Genomic DNA, 22,321 nt, shown 5'->3' on the forward strand with positions numbered 1-22,321 from the left:
GAAGGTGGTAAGGTAATGAAAGGCGTAAGGCAAACATAATTTTTTGGTGGGTGCCTAAGGCTAGTAAACCTAGTGAGAGGTCAGGGGGGCCACCCTGGGGTGTAGTCACTTATCTCCTTTCCAATATAACTCTCCCCTCCTACCCTTTGGTCCCTACATTCTCAGTGTCCTAACAGATGGAAATGGCACGAATATAGACAAAACAAAATTATCTTTACCTGCATCGCCTGATCCCTTATTATTACATCATGTCCTAGCATTTTCAGCCCCCAAAATTCTTACTAGAGATGGTTAGATCCCTAGGGCCGACCCCTAGGGTGAGACTGGCCTCTCATGTCTGTAACCTTTGAGAACATTCACTTTAAAACTCTTCAAACCTGTTCTCAAGATTTCATACATCAAACCTCCTACTCCAACATGGTCCACACCTTCTATGACGGAACCATTGTGGTGGCCGAACACATCCTAGGCTCCCTGTCCCACTTTCTCCAACAAGCCGAGCAACGCCCTAATGCTACCGATCTGCTCAATGCACGTCTCTGTGAGGACATGTATCCAGTGACCGACCAAGTGCGCCTCGCAACCCAATTCTCTGAATACCTGGTCGCCACACTGACCGGTCGGGAGCCGGTAACCACTGAAGGCAAACCCACCACATATGCTGAATGCTACGAGCGGATTGAGAAGGTGCTAAAAGCGCTCAAAGAGGCCGACAAGGATGTCGTCAACCAGCACGCTGATAAGCTTAAGTTCACTCAAATGGGCCCGGACCAGGCGGCGGAAATTAGCGGTGCTATCTATGCCCATACCATTGTCTTGCCGAATATTTACTTTCATCTCACTACCACGTATGGAATTTTGCGGAAGGAGGGAGTGCCGCTGGGTAAGCTGGACTATTATGTCGGTTTCTCTTCTCGACGACTCGCTTGAGGATGTACTTAGTACAACTAGTTGTCCATGCAATAACATTGAATTTGTTGAATTTAACCGAATAGAGCCCTAATCAATTGAACTGGGGTTTGAATGGATTTGTTACATGTTTCCATAGGTTTCCATAAGTTATCGATATGCGAATATAATAAGATGTGCAGCGCAGGTGTATGCGTGGGAATTCGTATCCGAGAGACGGGCCACGTCCATATTTTTACAGTGCCACTAGACCGAAATCGGCAACACCTCACTCCGTGTGTTTCGAGCACCTTTATCGCTTCTTGACCAGGATGCCAGTGTCAATTTTCTCCCGCGGGCGAACTACCTACCATAGGGAAGCTAGGGTGAGCCGGCCCCGTTTAAGAAAATCTTTAATAGCTATAGAGGCAATGCGCAAAGGCGCAAGTCTTCTGTTCAAGTTCTGTACGTTAATTTTTATCGCTCATCAACATTGTGACTCTACGAGCAGTTCTTTGCTTGCTATTGCTTGCTACCTTTGATCGTCAACTTTTTTTTATTGCATGCATTTTGTATATATTCTCAATTCGGTTAGTTTAGCTTCAGAGTGACGCTGGTCCCAAACTGCAAACTGGTAATGCACGGAAAGAATAACAAATACAGGAACGCATAAAATACGCATCAAAGAGACTTGATTTGTTAATGCGATGAAAAGCGAAAAGGACAGCAGGACATGGCGCGCACAAAGAAACGTCGAGCAACTATAGAACAGGGCTCTCGAGTCTGCGGGATTCTTGCACCTTGGCTGGTCCGTTCTCTGCCGAGTGGCTGAATATTGGTTGCCAGGGGAATAAGGCAAAGAGGGGTGCGTAGTGACATCAAGTATTGGCAATCGGCTGAGAACAATCTTGTGGGAGCGGAGCGGGGTGAAAACACTATCGCTGGTAGACTTGGGGGGTGGCAGGGTATTAGGAAATGCACGGACATCAAAGCAAGTAGAGACAAATAAGCCAATAATATGCAATGAACATTATCCTTCTTTTTCTGCTGAGGTGGTGATCAATTGGATTCATTAAACAAAATTAAATACATGATTTCTTCAAACGAGTAAAACACTCACCAAGAACTCCCCTCACGTTTGACTTGCGCATAAAGGATAAGGACCGTGAGAACTAACTGACATCAACCACTATTGACTTCCTATTTACTCAACGTTTATCGAGTTCGTTGTGTGCAATGGTCAACACACGTTCAGGATCTACCAACCTATCCGATTTCCACAATAACATTTTTTTGAAGGGCATCCGTTTCCTCACTCTACTATGTCAAGTGCTCAAACACGTTGAATCGGCCTCGAAAGCCATCGAAAATGAGCGGCCTCTTAATTCTTCTACAACGCCGCACTCAAATGCGATTGCCTGTCTTGTTCTGGTTCAAACCCAGCTAGCTGCTTACCTGATTAATCTACGTTTTGCTGAGTAGTTAGGGAGCTACTACTATCGCTCTTAGGGTCATGCTCACGGCCTCTAGAAGCTTAATGGCCTCCAGGAACTGTTGTGGCGGATCGTGGGAGCGAGATAGATTGCTTCAGGAACACCAGTCTGTCCCCAGGAACACCGATTCTGTCTTCAGGATCACCCGTCCATCCCCAGGATCACCAGGCCGTCCCCAGGAACACCGACTCTGTCTTCAGGGTCACCCGTCCATCCCCCCCAGGAACACCCGTCCGTCCCCAGGAACACCGATTCTGTCTTCAGGATCACCCGTCCATCGCCAGGATCACCCGTCCATCAATGGGAGGAAAAACGGGCATTCGTGCTCGCCCCATGGGAGACACGGATTCCGTGCTTCATTGAGAATCAGGAGGCTGCACTAAAAACCCACGATGATATCTGGGAAAAAGCGGTCTGTGACAAGAAAAATAAAGACAGCATGGTTTACACAGATGGGAGCGGCTACGCTGGACACATTGGTGCGTCCACGGCCAGTTTGCAACACGGTGCAAAATCAGAGCGACGGTATTTGGGCACAGACTCCCAGTCCACAGTTTATGCAGCCGAGCTCAACGGCATTGAAATGGCACTAGCAGCAGCTAGACAAGACAATTCGGACCTGGTTATCTTTTCGGACAGTCAGGCTGCCATCCAGGCAGTTCAGAACCCACAGCGACCGTCTGGCCAATACGTGCTTGCACTGGTATACGATCACGTACGGGCCATCCGGTCACAGAACCAAAACCAGCAAAATCCAACGAATATCACCATCAGGTGGATCCCTGCACACGTTGGTGTGGACGGCAATGAATTTGCCGATGGAGAAGCAAAAAGCGCAGCGCTTCTTGGTGCGGGGATGGGAGTTGCGACCGGGGCGGATAATCCGATAATCCGTCTTGCCGCAGCTGCTAAGAGGGCGGTCCGCCAGCGAATCAGAGAGCGGTGGGAGAAACAGTGGGAGCGGGAGACAACTTCCGCACCCACAAAGCGCTTGGTGCAGGCGCCGAACAAGAAGACGCTCCGTCTATACGAGGGGCTGTCGAAGCCACAATGTGCAATTCTGATTCAGATGCGCACAATGAGGGTCGGGCTTCGACACTTCTTGTTCAAAATCAAGGCAGCAAAGACAGATAGATGCAGCTGTGGCGAGGGCTCACAGACACCAAAGCATGTTCTTATGCAGTGTCCACAACACATCATTCTACGCACGAAACTGTGGGAGCAACTGTGGGCAGTTGGTATCAAGGAAATGGATTATGACAAGATCATATCAAACCCGCAGGCCACCCGCTACGTGGTCAACTTCATGCACCGAACAGGTCTCCTCCAACAGTTCCAGTATGTGACACCCGAGGACGACGACGACGAACCGACAGGCCTTGCGGCCATGGAGCTAGGTGTGGAAGACGATGGGCATTAACCAATGACGATAAATGATGCTGTGAAACGAGAAACTCAGCCAGAGTCGACAAACATGCCAAATCAACAACTGGCCAGGGCAACGTCACCATCAATTGAAACTGAGGCGGGGGGAGGTTACAGAGATGAAGACTGAGAGGCAAGTGAGAAGTGAGAAGTGAGAGATGGAAGATGGAGGGTGCACTCCATGGCAGTCATTATATATTTCTTATGTATGGGTTTGTGGGATTACAGGGTTGTTGGGATAGATCTACAGGATCTACAGGAATGGGCTGATTCCACGCTCTTTACGGTCAGCATCTGTATACTCTTGGGAGTGATCCCAACTCGGCGTTTGGCTTCGAGTTCTTGCTTCAGCTGGATGAAGCGCCTGCATAGTCATACGCAACTAGTTAGACTGCAACAGGTTAATTGAACTTTGATTGATTGATTGATTGATTGATTGATATGAGTTTCCACATTTTTTTCAGCTTGGCACTTGGCATGAGGTGTGCACCTTACAACTTTCCTCAGGTCACAAAGAAGTTGCATAGAATAAGAAAGGTTCTGCCTTTAGTGCCACTGATTTGCAGTGCATTACCCTGAAGATGTGTAAGCGAAAGGCGATCAGACTGCGTCATTTTGGAGACATGCAAGAGGATGAGAGCTGTCATTGCACGCCAGAAAAAGAAGCTGACGCCCCACTTGTGCACCCAGTATGGAGAAATGCAAGACGCTGACGCATTGTAGCTAGAAACCGACTAGTAGCGTTCGAGGTTATCAAGATCGACCATTCAAATTCCTTGCCGTCTGGATGACAATGTGGGTCCGAATGTTGAACCAGGGGTTCAATGTAAGCAACTTGCATCGGATGTGACAAAGCAACTCCAGTTCTAAGGTGGGAGCGGGATTCATCCATAAAGTATGAAGCCCTGAGCTTGAACTGAACTATTCAACTATTTAAAAGTCATCCTGCCTCTCCATTTCTAAACTTTGCATTATCGTCTCAACCAATTTCGCATGACACTACCCGAAGCGAGAATGCAAGGATATCTACATAGTGGGCCTGTTGATTGCACCAAGCCATTTGATATAGATGTTCTCAAGGGAAAGACTGCAATTGTTACAGGAGGTATGGCGGCCAATTTTAAGTAATGTTTCCTGAATACTCAGAGCAAAATAGGCGCCAATGGCCTTGGCGAAGCCTATGTTCGTGCTTTAGTTACCGCAGGGTATGTATCAAGGACGATATGATTCAAAGGAGAAATAATTGACCTAATTATCAGAGCCAGGGTTTGCGTGGGCGATTCTGACGAAGAAAGAGGAAGGAAGTTGGAACAAGAACTCGATGGGTAGGTGCAAGCCTCTCCTGTATATTGCCTTTTCATATCGCTCACCGTTTACTCAAAAGGGCAACGTTCGTTCGCTGCGATATCACGAAATGGGATGATCAGGTCCGACTTTTTCAAAAGGCTATCCTCTTTTCTCGCACAGGAAAAATCTCGCATGTCATCGCCAATGCCGGCATACATCGCTCCGATGATATCTTTTCGTATTCTGGAGACCATCAGGAGCCGGAGGAGCCCAACCTGAGCGTCGTCGATGTCAACATTAAAGGCACTTTGTATACCGCCAAATTAGCTGCCCACCACTTCATCCGGCAAAATGGCACGCAAAGCTCGACCGAGCAAGAAGATACATCTTTGACTTTGATTGGATCAGGGGCTGCTTTTTTGGACTGTCCGCGGGCCCCTCAATATTGTGCGAGCAAATGGGCCATGCGCGGGATCATGCATTCATTGAGAAGAACTGCTTTCTTCCATGGTGGTCGGGTCAACGTCATCTCCCCATGGTAAGCGTGGCCGTTTTATCATAAGAAGCAGAATCGCTGATCAAGTCACAAGGTACGTGAAAACAAACATTCTGTCGGATGAGACGTTCAAACATGTTTCAAGTGGTGGAGTAGAGTTTGCACAGGCGGAAGACGCAGCGCAGTGCCTGCTGAGAATCCTCGGCGACAGGAGTATCAATGGGCATTCTTTATTCGTCTCAGGAAGAAAATGGGCTTCCAGTGGATACATTGATCTGGATCTGGAAGACTACCCAAGCAATGCGTTGATTCGCGAGATCCAAGGGGACCAAATAAAATCAGCTCCTGTTGAGCTTGGATTATTTTTGTGAGCAGCAACAAAACTGGTTCAAAGTGATGCCACCGTGGGACCAAGCTCTTGGTCTCTTTATTTGGTGTTTTGCATTTGCAAATCCCGATATCTTTTGCTCTCATGGCAGTGGCATGTCATAACCAGGCTGCAATGTGGGATACGGCATATCCGGAAGCCCCATACACCCATTGAGTATGTCATCTGTGCTTATGTTCCAAAGGAAGTCCGGCCATAAGTCTGTATCATCTACCTGTGCAACTTGTGTGGCGCCATAATTTTCACCCATCAAGGGAACATCTTGCGAGATTGCGCTATTGGCCAAAGTAGAGGGCCCGAAGCCGCCATCGGATAATCCTGTAGGTATTTGGGCTGTATCTTCAGAAGGCACCAGGTGATACTTTTGCTCGAACCATTCAAGAATATGCCACAGCCATGCCTCGTAGAAGTACTTAGAGTGCTGTTTCCCATCTACAGTCACTCTGTCCTTGCTGAGCCATTGGATTAGTTGTAACACAGTCCGCAAAATGTGTGGCATGTTCAAATCCGAGCAAAGGGCACGAACATGTGGACTGCGTGGGGCGTATTTTGCCCCCATGATGGCCAGTTTGCAGCCTAGAACCAAGTTAAAGCCTGATTGCAGCCATTGGGTATGACTGATCAGCCGATGTGTATTCGGAGCAAATGTGAAAAAGTAATCAAAGAATTTCTTTGCTTCGGTCATGCCGCGGTTGAGAAATTCGACCTGGAAGGGTGATAAGTCTAACGGTTGGTGGCCACTTTTGAGGTGTGGTGGTAGCCCTGAGTCTGCATGGGAGCGAGGCGCGGGCGAAGCCGAATAGTTGGCTGTTTCATGTTTATCAAATAAGCAAGCCTGGCATAGAAACAATTGAAGAGTGTGTAGTTGAAATTGAAGGAGGGCTAAACCGTGGGCCGTGAGTTAGCAATAGTTTCAGCGTAATCAATCAAACTCACAAGCGGTGTCACTTACAATTGTCCGAAGGCGTTGCCGGCAAGGTCGTTCTGTATTCGTTGATTTCGGTTTGGAATGCATGCATATCAACCTCTCGTACTGGATTCGCAGTAGTGGCCACAGCATCATCGATCCGTTCAAAGATTTGTTGTAATTTTACTAATTGTACTAAGCAGCGATCACTGGCAATCTCAGCATTGGATAGTAATCCAAGTGCATGCTTTTCAACATAGGACAGCCGAGTCATCATGCGATCCTTTTGCAATATTGTCGAGTGACTGCAGACACCCATACTCAGTCAGTAATATGAGGGGGATATGGGCATTGTTACTGACCATGAGGATAGCATGTAACATCCAATCAAAGCTCGTCTTCTCTCGTTCACCGAATGTCTACTACTGTTTTCATCTGAAGAGACCTTGCTTATAGCCATCCGTGAATAGTATGAATGGGTTTCCGACAACCGGTCAAGCCGCAAATCACCGACGATACCACAAGCAAGATGAATGTAGCTGCAAAATCTTTCATGCTGGGACTGATGCTGCAACCTGGGATATTGAGGCTTTGAGTCAGTAGTGTCATCTTCAATAAAACCACTTTGGATTAGACTCACCATGCCAGAGCCACAAGAAGTCCCAGCAATAAATCCATAGATGGATTATAGGCGAAGATCATCTGATCAGCAACTGCTTTTTGAAATGTCTCTTCCAATATCTGCTGAGAGGCTGCATTCTTGTATGATGAGACCTTGAGGATAGCTAGCAAGAGAAGCGGTTTCTCTACTCGCAGCTGCGCAAGCGTCACTTCCGGTGCGATATAGATAAAAGGGAAAAATGGCATCAAGGTTTCTCGAAAAGATTCAAGAATCGTGACGGCATCATCAAATCTCACGATCCCGCGATCAATAACATCTCGGGGTTTATCCGGGATGGAATGAGGTTCTGGGTCAGACAGGACTAAAGGAACATCAGCCTGGTGTTTAGTGTGCTGATTATTGACGACTCGAGCTAAGAGCTGATCCACTTTGGCTTCGAGAGCCTCGACTCGTCTGATTTTTTAAGCTTCCGTCAGCTTATATTCACTGTCACGAATCAAATGGAATTTGGGAGCCTTACGTCCCCTTCTTAGCGGGGTTGTAACGAGGTCGAGCGGGCCGAAAATAGCACTCTTTGCCAAGGCGGCGACATCTGAGCTCTTATATTAGCATATGGTTATAGTTGAGAATAAACATGATGTTCGAGTTCCACTACTTGCCGATCACAGATAGAGGAATCCGAAGTTCGGATACATCGGATTTTGCCACGAGCACAATTTTGACATGTTTTGATGTGTCCTGACATAGATTCCATGTTCCGAATTGAGTATAGTCAATCTATTCTGGTGAAAGGAGCATCAGGACAAGGAAATGGGCGAGTTGAAGAGGATAAGGATAAGGACACGGACACGGACAAGGATAAGGACACGGACACGGACAAGGATACGGTCGAAGGGGAAAAGTCTTGGCATCGGTGACCCGCCAGGCAACGGCTTTACTAGGGATCCACTATATCGTATCAATCTTGATGGCAAATTGATTATTGGTTTGACTATGAATTCGAAGGACTTGGGAGTGAGATTACCTCAAGTTGAAGTTTTAAAATACCCACACAGCCTCGTAATGATCATTAATTATGGATAGGCAGCGTCAAACACCTCTGGGTCTGCACATAAATAGTGACGAATCTATCATGGATTTGCTGATATCAATTTAACCACAGCACTCATTCTCTTCAAAGTGATTTGACCTACTATATTTCCCAAGGCTCTTTACTATTGCGTGATCATGTCCAATTCGGATAATTGCACTTTGCAGACATGTCCTTTAGATGATGCTTATATCCAGTATCAGCCTAACATAGCTGGAAACATCTTCTATCTCGCTCTTTTCGCAATCATACTCATTGGACAGATCGGTACGGGTATCGTATTTCGATCTTGGACTTTCATGGTGCCAATGGTCGCGGGCCTTATATTGGAGGTCATAGGATATCTGGGCCGAATTCTCTTACATGATAACCCTTTCAACTTCGATGCTTTCTTGATGTGGGTTACTGAGCCTACCACATAATTGAATGTATGCTGACCGAGGCGTGATGCATTAGGTATCTGATAGGTCTCACCATTGCCCCGGCATTCTTCGCGGCTGGAATCTATCTATGCCTCGGTCGTATTGTTACAGTTTACGGCGAAGAGTTCTCACGCTTAAAACCAAGAACCTATACCTACTTGTTCGTGACTTGCGATCTGATTTCTCTGATCTTGCAAGCGGCCGGTGGAGCCATCACTTCAATTGCCGAAGAACAGTCACTTCGCGATACTGGTGTCAACATCATGATCGCTGGACTGGTCTTTCAAGTTGTATCACTAGTAGTGTTCTCTATTCTAGCCATTGAGTATGGAGTTCGGGTTTTACGAGGGAGACGCCTGCATTCCCCTACTCAGGAACGACCGACAAGCTGGATGAGGAGATCGTTCTTGCTTGGTAAGTAAACCACCTCGATCTTTTCTATGGGCATTCCACTGACTCGAGTTTCATTATCAGGTTTAACAACTGCCGTTCTAACTATATTGATCCGATCTTCATTCCGAGTGGCCGAGCTCCAGGGTGGATTCCACAGTAAATTGGCCAACGACGAAATAGCCTTGATGATCCTCGAAGGCGCTATGGTTTCAATTGCGTGCATTTGCTTGACCGGTCTACATCCCGCTTTGCTTGTGGGTAAGAAGTGGAGGACGCCTAAAGCAATTGCACGAGACTTGGAAATGGAGGATAAATAAGCCACAAAAACAAGAGGGACTGAAGCTGGTTATGGACCTGTTGGGTCGGCGGTTTTTTAGCCGCTAAGGATAATCATGATGCATACGACAATGCTTTTTGGATATCATTTGAGGCTATGGAATAGCTATGTTAAGTCTTTGTACGGCAGTCACTGATGGAATTGGATTATGATTCTTTGACTTAAGGATAAGTATATGGTGCAATTATTGCTTTCAAGACAGGCAGTTTTTCAAAGGATTCCTAGGTCAGCCCAAAGCTAAATATCGCCGTAAGGTAACATCAATCGTGGAACAAAGGCATGTTTCCTATTCAATACTGACATAAAAACACGGGATTCGATCATTCTCGGTAATCTCTCAATAGGCATAAAGAACATCACCCGCATTAGGCAGAGCACCCCTGCTAATTTTCTTATTTACCACCTCAAAGCCCAAGCACTCCCAATAGTTGCAATTCCAAAAGCCGTGTTCGCCGACATTCCAGTCAAGTAACGAGGACCATCACTTTTTGGGTAGAGGTAGGCCGTATAAATATAAGATGCGTTAGCCACAACGCTGATAAAGCCAATAGAAGCGGCTTTCTTCTCTGGCGTCTGGCCTAGTGTAGCAGAGACCCAGCCCAAAATGACTGAATTGACAGCGTATGCACCACTGGCAAAGAGGAAGCAAGCCACATATCTTGCACCGATATTCAATGTCACGCAGGATATGATAAATCCTATCACGGCGACACCCATTGCCAATGTAATGTGCCATGTCCGCTCATTGTACCGACCAGAGGTGATACCAACGATGATGCAGCAGATGCCGGAGAACACATATGGAGGGCATGTCAAAACCAAGGTTATTGTGCTGCTAAAGCCGAGACTTCCAACGACAGTGGGAAAGAAGTTGTTGAAACCACAGGCACTTAGGTGCATATTCTGCATGAAAGCCAACAGGTAGACGCGGGGGTCGGCCATGGCTTGCTTCAAGCCGGCGAGATCGCCCTTAGACTCCTCGCTGTTGACGGTGTCCCTTTGAATCCGGTCGTGGGCAAGTTGGCGCTCTTCCGGAGTCAGCCACCATGTTGTGAGTGGGTGATTGGGCAGCATGAAGATGCCAAGACCTGCAATACCAAATGTAACTGCACCCTCGATGATGAAAAGCCACTGCCATCCTTTGAGATGCATATGTTGGTCCAGAGTCGCAAAAGTTGCAGCTGCAATTAGACCAGCCACAGCAGTGGCGACAATATTGCCAGTATATAGGATGGAGATACGGAGAGCGATCTCCTTGCGCGTGTAGAAAACAGACAGGAGAAATAATGCGCCTGGATAGAATGGCGCCTTGGTGACGCCTAAAAAGAATCGGACAAGGAGAAGGCCAATGTAACTTTTTGTCAGAGCAGTGGAAGCCGAGACTATAGCCCATGTTGCCATACACAGCGATTTGCTACCAGGAACTGAAGACTAGCAGCCTGAGGCCAACTACTTGGGTTTAGTGATTCCAAACTGAAGGCAGAGAGCCCGATATCAGGGATCCAACGGGTTCAGAGACCGGGGTCTCAAGACCTGGCTGGCCACCCGACCTCCAACTAGCGCCCTCGACGGTTTCAGAACTCGCAAGGTCGCAAATTCTAGCGCCAGAGACAGCTCATATCTTGAGGCTAAGAAAAAGACGCTACAGTTTTTCAAGTTCTAGGTTTTCTTTATCCGCTTTCAGCATCTCAGCCACTGGGCCACTTTTTCCCGAGTTACTTTGAGGTCCTCCCGAAGTCTCATGAGAATAGTATTCGAGCCATCTAAAATCTATTAAGACGTTCTGAATTGTACCTAAATATATAAATAAAAAGAATCATTCCTAAGGCTACAAATCACTGAGCTCGTAATCGCTTTGACCGACGTGGCGTATATTTGATAGTGGACGCCTTCGTTTTGCCTTGTCGTCCTTTACCCCTCTGCTGCCCCTCAGGCTGCTCTTCTGGACGCCGAATCGTTTGGGACGAGCGCGTCGCATGCTGTGATGAGGTTTCTAGCTTAGGGCCAGGTTCTATATTTGCCGCCTTTGCTATTCCCCTCGTGACTCGCCGTGCAGAAATCTCCGCCAAATTTGAGTTAGTGCTCGCCACTAGGCATTCAGGAGAGGAGGCAGAATTATCAGTTCTTGACGGGAAGGTTGATGGCTTCACGACGGTGATAAGGCCGGGTCTCATCAATCGAGGATCAATATTTGTCATATCAAAAGGGTGCTGATATATGTACCCCCCCCTTAGATGCTTGTACCCCCCTTTAGATGCTTGTACCCCCCTTTAGATGCTTGTACCCCCCTTTAGATGATCGTACCCCCCCCTGCCTGGAGAATCAGGCATTAGGACTACCGCCTTCCCGATCGGGTGCGACACTAAATTCATACCTGCTTCTCTATACCGCTGGCCACACCGCCTTCCCATTTTGTATACCGCCTTTATGTCAAACATACAATTAGAGTAAGACGGGATATACCTACAATTTATATATAAACCACTAACAAAATTAAGTCACTTTTGTCATATAACACTCCGTACATATATCTAGATAGGATCAAACAAATTGATACTCCAACTCTAGTTTATATATATTAACTTGCTTTCTTACTACCCATTTCTTTATCACTATCTTCGTTAAATTCTATCAAATTTATCTTTACTATCGTTAATATAGCCTCCTTAGGCCTTAATTATCTGGAATCGGATCTAGATTCCGACCTAGAGATCGTCCCTAAATCCCTACCGGCTATACTAAGCACCGAAGCTCTCTCTCCCGCTATACTAAACACTAAGACCCCCTCCGCTATCCCGCTTCCCCCTCTCGACTAGTTATATAGCACACCTAAGGCCGCAATTGCTATAGTGAATAACCATAGCCATCTATATGGTTATACACTAATATAACGACGCTCGAAAAGAACGAAGAAGGGGGTTAAGAAGACAATTCGGCTCTCCTATAACCGATAGCGAACGCCACCTAATGCCGATACGAATCTTTCTATTCCTAATACGAATCTTTCTATTCCTAATACGAATCTTTCTATTCCTAATACGAATCTTTCTAATACCGATACGAATCTATCTATTCCTAATACGAACCGTATACGGAACACTATAACACTCGCTAATATATGCCTATTCGCGGTCTCGCTTCGTCTTTAGTATAACACTAGGATTAGAATTTTATAGTCGAGAATTCTTCGTATAACCATAGTCCCTCCCCTCCCTTAACTCACCCTATTTACCGCTATAACGACCTTATAAAGAACGTAGATACTATATAAAAGCAGAGGAATCCTAACCCGTTAAATCCTTATAGGGCTTCGAAAGGATTAGGATATGTCTCTTATACCCCGTGATATCTATAATTTTCGGAAGAAGATTAATATAGAATTCCTTACTAGTCGAACCCCCCTTTAGGCGCTACTTATAGAGCTTCCGAAGGACGGAGAATAGATTTTCAAGTACGAAGTTAATGATTAGAGCCATATTACTACTTTATTTTATATACACAAATCTAGTGTTGTAATGCTAAAGTCGAATCCTTAGGTCATTTCGATAGATTATACGTATAAGACGAATCGTTATAGCCTACCTCTCCTTAATATTATCGGCTTTTTAGCGACTGGTTCGAGCTTCTATCTTAGGTTTGCATTTATAAAGGACGAGAAATAGGACACGTACGAAGTTATCCTTAACTACCTTACTAAAGCATACGAATCTATTAGCCTAGAATCCCCCTATACAATTCTCACAGATAAAGAAGAAGCACTAATAAAAGCTATCGAGGTTACGTTTCCTAAGATAAAGAATATCATTTATATCTGGCATATCAATATAAATATCTTAAAAAAGGCCCGTCTAATTCTTCGAGATTAGATCGCAAAGGCCCGGAGGGAGTTAACTACCACCGAGTTAACTACCACCTAGTTAACCGCCACCTAGTTAACTACCACCTAGTTAACTACCACCTAGCGTTAAACAAAGGCTTAGTAAGAGAGGGAGCTCACCTAAAGGCTAACAAGGCCTAGAAGAAAATGCTTAAGCGCTAGAACCGTGTTATATACGCCACTTCCCTTAAGGTTATAAACTAGTAGTAGGAAAACTTTAAAGAGTAGTATAACGATCTAATCTTCTAGCCGTTAGTTAACTATATTCAAAAGGAGTGGCTTAATAACTATATAGAGTACTTTCTCTATTACTATACCGCTTAATACCTTCATCTCTTAGAGATCGCGACTTCTTATGTAGAGGGAGCTCACTAGCTACTTAAACAGGATCTCTAGGTGTCTAATAATAACTTACTAGTTATTCTCCGGAATTTCGAGCGCGTTATTAAGCTTTAATTTGTAAAGATCACTAATAAGATTAAAAATAATAAGATTCGAAGGCCAAAAATCTTTTCTCCGCTCTATAAGTTGCTTATTAGACGAGTGTCTTTTAAAGCAATTTAATATATAAAGGACATTTACGAAAGATATCTTCCCTAGGGGGGGAAGATAAGTAGCCGATTCCCACGGTTTACAACTATAACTTAAAGGAAACAGCCGGGATCCCATATATCCATCTTATCAAGCAATACGAAGAAGAAAAAAAGAGTTTTAAACCTAAGCTATTCCACTAACATTAGCATTTATATAGTGTATCTGCTCCACTAATCAACCCCCTACTTCTACTTCAAGATCCTCTCTAAGTTCGACGATAGGGACGTCCATAAGGAGCGAGAAACTTTATCACTAAGTCAACCACCTAGCAAAGCGCCACCTAGCAAAACACCTAGGATATCCTCTTTTCGCTAGATCCCCTCACCTAGGATCGATCCACCCGGCGAGAACTATTAGCATTCGAATATATGTGTAAGCAATTTAGCAGATAATATATTATAGCCTAATGGTAGGTTATAATATTTTATAGGGAAGTAGTATTAGATAAGCTATATATATTATATAATGTCTTATATAATATATATATAAATATGTATTTGGTTATACTTATCTTAAATAGGTAACTCAGATGGCGATGGTAAGATTGATTATTGTTATATATAGGAGTCTTTGCTTCTTATATAGTTCATTAGGAGGCAAATGATGAGATAATCTATGATATCTTTATTACCTCAGTATGAGATAATCTATGATATCTGTATTATCTCATTGTCTATGGTATTAGAAAGGAAGTCATAATATAGTTTTTTACTATATGTAGGATATCTAGGGTTCTTCCTAGATAGAGCCAGTAATTTATATATGATCTCCTTCCTACCATAATAGAAATATACTATACTATTATAGTATACACTATTATACACTATTATGCTAAGAATATGCTTTCATAGGAACGTGGACGGGGACGTGGACGTGGATAGGGACGTGGACGCGGAACTGGCAATAGTGGAACTAGTAGTGGTAAAACTAGCAGTGGTGGAACTAGTAGTGCTAAAGTAGGGCGTGGTCGAGGGCGTGGACGTAGAGGAAAACGCGCGCGAGGGGGGTATATAAGCAGGATAATCAATATATAGATTTTCAAGGTAGGAATCAGGCAGAATATACGATTTTTTCTTATTAAAATGTCGGGTTTTTTACTATATAAACCAGAATTATATAGTGGTGGCAGAATATATGGCAGAAATGTATGGCAGAATTCAGTGTCGCACCCGATCGGGAAGGCGGTAGTATCAATGCCTGATTCTCTAGGCAGGGGGGGGTGTCGGTGGATTCGGTATTGTAAAATGTAGGGTCCAATCAATGGTATTCAACTCTCTGTAATTCTGTATCGGCTCTCTACACAATTTATATGGAGCCTCGATTACATAACATAAATTACGAAAACACATAGGATTAATAAATCCTCCGGTATGCCGGTGTTACTGCGCCGACAGGGGGGGGGGTACGATCATCCAAAGGGGGGGTACAAGCATCTAAGGGGGGGGGTACATATATCAGCACCCTATCAAAATCGATAGAGGAAGCGGGAGTCTTAGTGCCTTGCCGATTCTCTGATTCTATAGAGGTTTCTCTAGAAGAACCGTCACCGTGGCTAACCTGTGGCCTTTCGGTGAGATGACGACGAAGTGAGTCCGCGTCGCTTGGAAGGAAATTTATGCGGAGGAGGGTTCGACGCCGAGCGACGAGATTCACCGAAGCAGATGATACAAATATCTGTTGGACATATTTGTGTATTATTATCAAACGCTAGTTGCTCGGGCTGTTCAATAGGTATGTTTTCCTCTTTATCGAGATCCCAATTAACACGGTTGCCTCGTCTGCTCGGCTCGTAAAGTAGTAGAAGCGTAACCATATCCTTGGTAACCTGGATGCGTCGAGCAAGTAATTTGTCCTTATGAAAATCTTCTGCGTTAGGACCGTAAAAGTTCTCTATAAGCCGAGCTCGTTTAGGAAATACGTAGTCCGGGATAGGGAGCTCCCAGTCTTCTTCAGTGGAACTATTAGCATCGCGTTCCTTAATATCAGATTCGCCGAGAAGTATTTGCTTGATCTGTCTGTTAACTTCAAGCATAGGGGCATTATTAAAATGGTCCTTTCTGGCTGTCTCGCGAGTTTCGATCGCTAATGTTTTCCGAAGTTTGGCTAGGTCTTTTTTGACGGTCTTATGCCTTTGAAAGACGCGTGGAAAGGTGTCACGGGCGTTCTTGATTGTGCCAGCCACAGACCGCATCTCCGCCATAAGCTCTCTTTTCTCGCGTCTTAGTTGCAGAATTTTAGGGTTTTGGCAAATAGCACGTTTATGAGCTTCGGTAAGATCAGACGGTGCCGATAAATCTCTCTTCCTAAGCATGCTCCCAGGGAAGCGTACCAGACCTTCTTGGGAGGGCCGAAGAAGAACGATATGCTAAACGTCGCGCGTAATAAATTGTGATTGGTAATGCTTTTTAAAAACCGCGTCACTAGACTGACCGAGCACCCTTTGTCGCTCCTGGCTGGTAAAATTTTCTGCGAGTAGATAGTCAGCTCCGTTGCGAGAGATCCTATCTATTATAGCGAAAATGAATCTATCATATCGCGTTTAGTAAGTTATATACTGTTGACTTCATTTGCCGTCTAGCGGCGGAAATTGTAATGCCCAATATCGTCTTCGAATCTAGCATCTCGACCTAACTCCTTAAGCGCCTGCCGACTTGAATCATAGGTCATTGGCAAAGACCCATCGAGTCCGTAGCCGTATGGAGTGCGTTCAGACGTCGAAGGAGAGGCATATTAAGAACCTTGGGCTTCTACCGGAGGGGAAGAGATGAACTGCCTTTTAGAACTCGTAGCCGCCAAATAAGCTCTGGTGTGAGGTCGGCATTGGCAAAAGCTCTATCGCGGAAAGCGAACGTAATGATCTGAGCTATCGGGCAATATGCCAGTTGATAATCGCCGTATATAAAGAATTTGGTTCTATTGGTAAGGATTAGTATCGAAGTTGGTTTATGAGAAATTCGAATCAAAATTTCAGCTTACCTATCAGCGCCTTCCGGTCGACCTTTAAGATTACGAAACTCGATGATGGCATAGAGGATATCACGTTTACTTTGAAGGTCTTTTAGGTAGAAAAGTTCGATATCGCGATAGCAGACCGAGTCCGGAAGATCTTTTAAGGAAATGTGCTTTGGAAGATCACTCTGGAAGGTGTCATCCCGTTTGCGTTTGCCTAAAACTGGATTGCCAGACGACGAGGTGTCTTGAGGAAGTAAGACGCCAGGTCGCGTGCCTATAATGGCGGACCAGAGTTGGACTGTAGCAAATTGAATAATCATGCTCCCGTGACGAAAGAATCTCGAATGGACCTAGTGATGCCGGTAAATCACACTAAAAGCATCCATATCTAGAGTATTTTTGTCCTTTGTTCGTCGGGGAATTTTGCGCTCGGCTGGGAATACACCTGCGAGAAACTTTTCTAAGGTAAGCATACTCTATTTAGGAACATATAGGATATAACTTACTCGTCGTATCTATTGACGGGCATCCTCACCGACGCGGCGACGGGCGAATAACTCGAAGTATTGACAAAGGCGTCGCTAGTATTCATTATATGACTGAAGCAGTTTCTTTCGTGATGTTTTGAACATCTAATCAAAAAAGTTCATGTAGATCGTCGGATCCTCTAGAAGAAGAAAGTCCATATAATCCTCGTTCGATTGAATACAATATCTATTCCCGTGTTATTCTTAGTCACAAGACTTTTCCCGACCAAGTGAGCACTCACTTTCGCCAATAACGTTCGACGATAGCGATGCCTTCTAAGGTCTTTGGCTTAAAGTTTGGAGGGAGCCATCCAAGACTACGAAAATGTTCTAGTCTGGCTCGAGTTTCCTCGCAAAGAATGGGATCGGTCTAGTATTGGTGCTCATCAGTTTGAGCCGGATTTATAGACGTAGGTGCCATAGAGGAGGTCAAGTACAAAGACCAGGGTGGAAAATTCGTGTTATAGGAAACGATAAAGTCGAGGTCGTCTCGAGGCGTGGGCAACGAGGATGGGAGGATAGGAGGTGTAAGGACACCGGAGAGGAGGGAAGGCGAAGCATCTTATAGGCGCTCAAATGGACCGGGCGAAAAGGGAGGGGACTTGAATTCAGCTGAAAGGGAGCCATTTTCGGCGTCGTTTTGGTCGCCAGTGGAAACGAGGGGAAAAGCCGTCTAAGTCGAGCGTCAACATCAGGACCGGAGGATGACTAACATTGCTGGGCGGGTGCATAATAGTGGTGTTATAGGGCAGTGGGCGGTCAAGGGGCGGCTGGACGTCCCAAAGTTACGGGTGGAAAGGCAGCCGTTTCTGGCCTCAAAAGCGGTCATTTTCGGCGTCAATCCCACAGGTCCTCATATTCTAGTTGTAAATTTATAGTGGATTTTATTTCTACGATATACAAAGTGTAAAAACCTTTAGCTAGTGATTACTAGTAAGGGCTAGTGGTGCATAGTAGAAATAAATATTATACCCAATTGAGTTTATATTAGTGGTAATGACTAGTAACTATTTCAATATACCTTTTTGTGATATTAGGCGGGTTGACGAGGTCACCAGGTCAAAAAATAAAAGTATCATTCTAAAATTTACTAGTTACTACTAGTGGCGTGGTCGTTACTAGAGGATTTTAGACGTGGCCACTAGTAACAACCTCAAGGATGACCTGGTGACCTGGCCAGGTCAAACCAAATTTTGGAATTTTACCTCACCAGGTCACCAGGTTATGGTAACCCCTATACCCTACTAGAAATTACTAGTAAATCCTTACCAGTAATTACCACGACCTGGTGACCTGGTGACCTGGCGAACTTCCTATTCAGATATTGATTTATTCCCGAAGGATGGATAATGTATAATCTACTAAACTCCGATCTAGGGCTGTGTTGAACTGTAAATAGGAGTAGCACAGCGGTGCATGATTCAACAAGGTAATTTCCTTCGCTATCAACCATGCAATGCATAGTGGCTTGTGCCAGGAGTTTGCAGTCGATGTCACCTTTTCTGTGTCGGATTCAAACAAGTTCTCCCCAGGTCGTGGCTTGCGGGCCCATACCCTTCACCTGCGGCGCTCGTACTATTGTATTCTGTGCAAAAGACCTTTTGTCGCAGTGATATATTGAAGCGTAATTTCAAGAACTGCTGGATCCGACGTGGCAACCTGACCGGTGCGACTCCCTTGTTGCCTGCTCAAGCCCATGTGAACGTGTGCCAATAAAAGTCACTCCCAGATAAAGCCAGTAATCTAGTCCCAAAACACAATAATTACTGAAAGCGCAGAAGTGATGGGCATCTGATCTACGGCCGCTCAAGTATATTCATCGCCCGCCTAGAACACAAAAGCAGTGATATAGCTACTCACGTGGGAACAGCGGAGACAACAACAAACACGAAGCCATGTTCGAGACAAACTTACCCTTACTCGACCTCACTGCTCTCCAGTGACATGCACAGGACTTCTTTTTGCAGGCCCTCATTTTGAGGGTCCAGCACAGCGTAAGGTCGGGGATTCTACCGTGGAGCTGTCAAGAACAGACCTCATATTCTTATGTTGTAGGAGCGTTTGGGGGTTTCTCTCTCCTAAGCCAGATGCGAGCGATTGCACGAAGAAGCTTTTTTCAAACAACACAGCACTACGGGAGCTCATTGATACTCGGAAAATGTCACACGGACGTGAGAGTCCTAAGCGCTCAGCCACTTAATTACACACAGGAAATCAAATGAAATGAAATCAGTCCTGGAACACGAACGCTTGTGGAGCAGCTGCTCCGTATTCACGAAGATTTAATCTTAATTGTCTAGAAAGAAGTGCCACACCTCGCACTAGAAAGATTTTCAGGGTATGAAAGTGTTGATGGAGAATCTACGGAGTGGAGATCCAGATATGGAGAAACAGTACAGTAGATTCACCTGGGAGCAAAAGGGACGGACAGGAAGAAAAGAGAGAGAGAGAGAGAGAGCTATCTAGCTACTACCCGGTCCTTGCCAAGTAACCCCACCCCCTTCGGGTGTAGGGTTACCACACCGTAATGTAAACTCTTGCTCAATGTAAATTTTACACCACCCACCATTTTTACTACCATTTTACATCCTACCAACATGCCGGAAAAAAGCCCAGATTTGGAGAATACCCTTGCAAATGCTCTCTCTGCATGGTATGCTCGAAAAAAACCAAAAATAGCCCCGTTGGCGCGAGAATTCGGCGTTCCTTACAATCTGTTGTATAACCGGGTTCACGGTCGGGGTTCTCGTTCGACGCGCCGTCCTACCAATTCGACATTAAATCCGGATCAAGAGCAAGCCCTAATTAGCTGGATCACTATATTAGACGATGCTTGCTCTCCACCAACTGCTAGAATGGTGGAAGGGTGCGCTAATTCAATGATTCTACGCGCCAATGCGGAAGAAAACACGTCGCTTCCGCCGGTTGACAAAAACAAAACTGGGTATACCGGTTTTTAAAACGTATCCCACCTACCTATAACCTTCATTTTATGAAACAAAAACCAAAGGAAAAGAAGAGAATGGAGGCTGAAAATATTGGTTATCTTACTGCTTGGTACCAGCGCTTAAACCAGTATATCGAAAGCAACAAATTAAGCCCGCGGGATATCTTTAACTTCGACGAAACTGGCTTCCAAATTGGCCAAGGAAAGCCTCAAAAAGTTGTTTCAAAAAGCCAGACTCTATTTTCACCAAATGGAGGTATTGCTGAGGGTACTACCGGCATTGAATGTATTGCTGCCGATGGCTGGAAGATGGCACCTTGGTTCCTAGTTAAGGGTAAATTCCATATGGAGAATTGGTATAAAGATACCAACCTTCCGGAGGATTATACCCTAGTAACTACACCATGTGGGTATACTACAGATCAAACTGCAGTCCAATGGCTTCGCGCTTTTCATCTAGCAACTAAGGATCGTACTACTCGGGGTAGTAAACGCCTTTGGTTGATGGATAACCATGGATCCCACCGTACCCCAGAATTTATCAATTTTGCAGCAGAGAATGGCATTATCCCCTATTGCTTTATACCCCATACGACGCATATCTGCCAGCCGCTAGAGAGCAAGCCTTTTCTTGCTTTAAAGCATTGCTACCAGTCTAATAACAACGCTGTTGTTCAATGGGGTGGATCCGTGGACCGAAAAGCGGATTCTTTTCGAGAAATTGTATCTGTTCGCAATGCTCTCACCACCCGAGTAATTAAATCGGGATTTGCTAATTGTGGCATTTCCCCAATTAACTATGAAAAGGTGCTTAATCCGCTTGAAAAATACGTGGATTACGGGGATGATCTAGTTATCTTTGGTAAAAACGACGGATCAGAGGTTGATTTTCCCAGCTCTATTACCAATTCACCACCCCGTGGAATCTCTCGTACAAACGAGAGTACGCGTAAATTGGAGGCAGATATCGAATTGCTAGATAGCGAGCTTTATACAGCTATTCAGCACCGAGCAAAGCTACTATGCCGGAGTGCGCGAATTTCAGCGGAGCTAGCTACGCAGCTTGCTAAGGACAATACCACCCTTTTACGCCATAAAGTCCACCGAGATGCCCGTATTACCAAGCGCCAGATCAACATATGGGGCCCCCTTACTGCTGGCGATGCCAATCGAATTATCCGGGCGCGGGAATCGAAAGAGCAGGTGCAAGAAGAGAGGCGGTTGAAAAAGCGGATTTCGAAGCCATTAACTACGGAGGATACACCAACCCCAGCACCCCGTTTTATTCCATGGATTCCACCAATGGATGATGTATCTGCTATTTGAGTATTTGTTAGGATTTTTTTGGGATTTTTATTACGGTGTGGTAACCCTACACCCGAAGGGGTGGGGTTACTTGGCAAGGACCGGGTATCTACTATCTGGATCTGTCCCATGTGGTGCTGCTGCCTCAGGCAGAATAAGGCACCCAACATCTGTCGGTGGATTCCGTATTGTAAAATGTAGGGTCCAATCAATGGTATTCAACTCTCTGTATTTCTGTATCGGCTCTCTACACAATTTATATGGAGCCTCGATTACATAACATAAATTACGAAAACATGTAGGATTAATAAATCCTCCGGTATACCGGCGTAACTGCGCCGACAACATCCCCCTCACAGATCCTGATCCAG

At 45.2% G+C, this 22,321-nt stretch overlaps 9 protein-coding genes across 9 annotated transcripts; 3 read left to right on the forward strand and 6 right to left on the reverse strand.

Annotated features, from left to right (window-relative positions):
- Positions 1-417: 417 nt before the first annotated feature.
- N7471_001879 (DUF1993 domain-containing protein) lies at positions 418-930 on the forward strand (the record flags this gene model as incomplete). Its single annotated transcript, XM_057274599.1, has 1 exon — positions 418-930. The coding sequence occupies one exon, from the start codon at positions 418-420 to the stop codon at positions 928-930; it is 513 nt and encodes a 170-aa protein (XP_057139237.1).
- Positions 931-4,820: 3,890 nt separating this feature from the next.
- Positions 4,821-5,960, forward strand: N7471_001880 (Short-chain dehydrogenase/reductase SDR; the record flags this gene model as incomplete). The annotated part of the gene is made up of 5 exons (XM_057274600.1): positions 4,821-4,911; positions 4,963-5,011; positions 5,066-5,131; positions 5,191-5,631; positions 5,684-5,960. The coding sequence occupies 5 exons, from the start codon at positions 4,821-4,823 to the stop codon at positions 5,958-5,960; spliced, it is 924 nt and encodes a 307-aa protein (XP_057139238.1).
- Positions 5,961-6,059: 99 nt separating this feature from the next.
- On the reverse strand, positions 6,060-8,231 carry N7471_001881 (uncharacterized protein; the record flags this gene model as incomplete). Its single annotated transcript, XM_057274601.1, has 6 exons — positions 6,060-6,859; positions 6,930-7,189; positions 7,247-7,459; positions 7,525-7,959; positions 8,027-8,098; positions 8,173-8,231. The coding sequence occupies 6 exons, from the start codon at positions 8,229-8,231 to the stop codon at positions 6,060-6,062; spliced, it is 1,839 nt and encodes a 612-aa protein (XP_057139239.1).
- Positions 8,232-8,733: 502 nt separating this feature from the next.
- N7471_001882 (RTA1 domain-containing protein) lies at positions 8,734-9,728 on the forward strand (the record flags this gene model as incomplete). Its single annotated transcript, XM_057274602.1, has 3 exons — positions 8,734-8,993; positions 9,053-9,432; positions 9,493-9,728. The coding sequence occupies 3 exons, from the start codon at positions 8,734-8,736 to the stop codon at positions 9,726-9,728; spliced, it is 876 nt and encodes a 291-aa protein (XP_057139240.1).
- Positions 9,729-10,144: 416 nt separating this feature from the next.
- On the reverse strand, positions 10,145-11,149 carry N7471_001883 (uncharacterized protein; the record flags this gene model as incomplete). Its single annotated transcript, XM_057274603.1, has 1 exon — positions 10,145-11,149. The coding sequence occupies one exon, from the start codon at positions 11,147-11,149 to the stop codon at positions 10,145-10,147; it is 1,005 nt and encodes a 334-aa protein (XP_057139241.1).
- A 4,622-nt stretch (positions 11,150-15,771) lies between these two features.
- N7471_001884 (uncharacterized protein) lies at positions 15,772-16,251 on the reverse strand (the record flags this gene model as incomplete). Its single annotated transcript, XM_057274604.1, has 1 exon — positions 15,772-16,251. The coding sequence occupies one exon, from the start codon at positions 16,249-16,251 to the stop codon at positions 15,772-15,774; it is 480 nt and encodes a 159-aa protein (XP_057139242.1).
- A 715-nt stretch (positions 16,252-16,966) lies between these two features.
- On the reverse strand, positions 16,967-17,491 carry N7471_001885 (uncharacterized protein; the record flags this gene model as incomplete). Its single annotated transcript, XM_057274605.1, has 2 exons — positions 16,967-17,132; positions 17,196-17,491. 2 exons carry the CDS (start codon positions 17,489-17,491, stop codon positions 16,967-16,969), a joined length of 462 nt encoding a protein of 153 aa, XP_057139243.1.
- Positions 17,492-17,521: 30 nt separating this feature from the next.
- Positions 17,522-17,763, reverse strand: N7471_001886 (uncharacterized protein; the record flags this gene model as incomplete). The annotated part of the gene is made up of 2 exons (XM_057274606.1): positions 17,522-17,645; positions 17,678-17,763. 2 exons carry the CDS (start codon positions 17,761-17,763, stop codon positions 17,522-17,524), a joined length of 210 nt encoding a protein of 69 aa, XP_057139244.1.
- Positions 17,764-17,803: 40 nt separating this feature from the next.
- On the reverse strand, positions 17,804-18,068 carry N7471_001887 (uncharacterized protein; the record flags this gene model as incomplete). The annotated part of the gene is made up of 2 exons (XM_057274607.1): positions 17,804-17,885; positions 17,941-18,068. Coding segments are annotated over 2 exons (210 nt in total), but the record flags the coding sequence as incomplete, so codon positions are not given.
- Positions 18,069-22,321: the final 4,253 nt, after the last annotated feature.

Source organism: Penicillium samsonianum, assembly GCF_028829775.1.
Source record: "Penicillium samsonianum strain IBT 33392 chromosome Unknown utg000002l_segment0_segment0, whole genome shotgun sequence".
Taxonomy (NCBI): domain Eukaryota; kingdom Fungi; phylum Ascomycota; class Eurotiomycetes; order Eurotiales; family Aspergillaceae; genus Penicillium; species Penicillium samsonianum.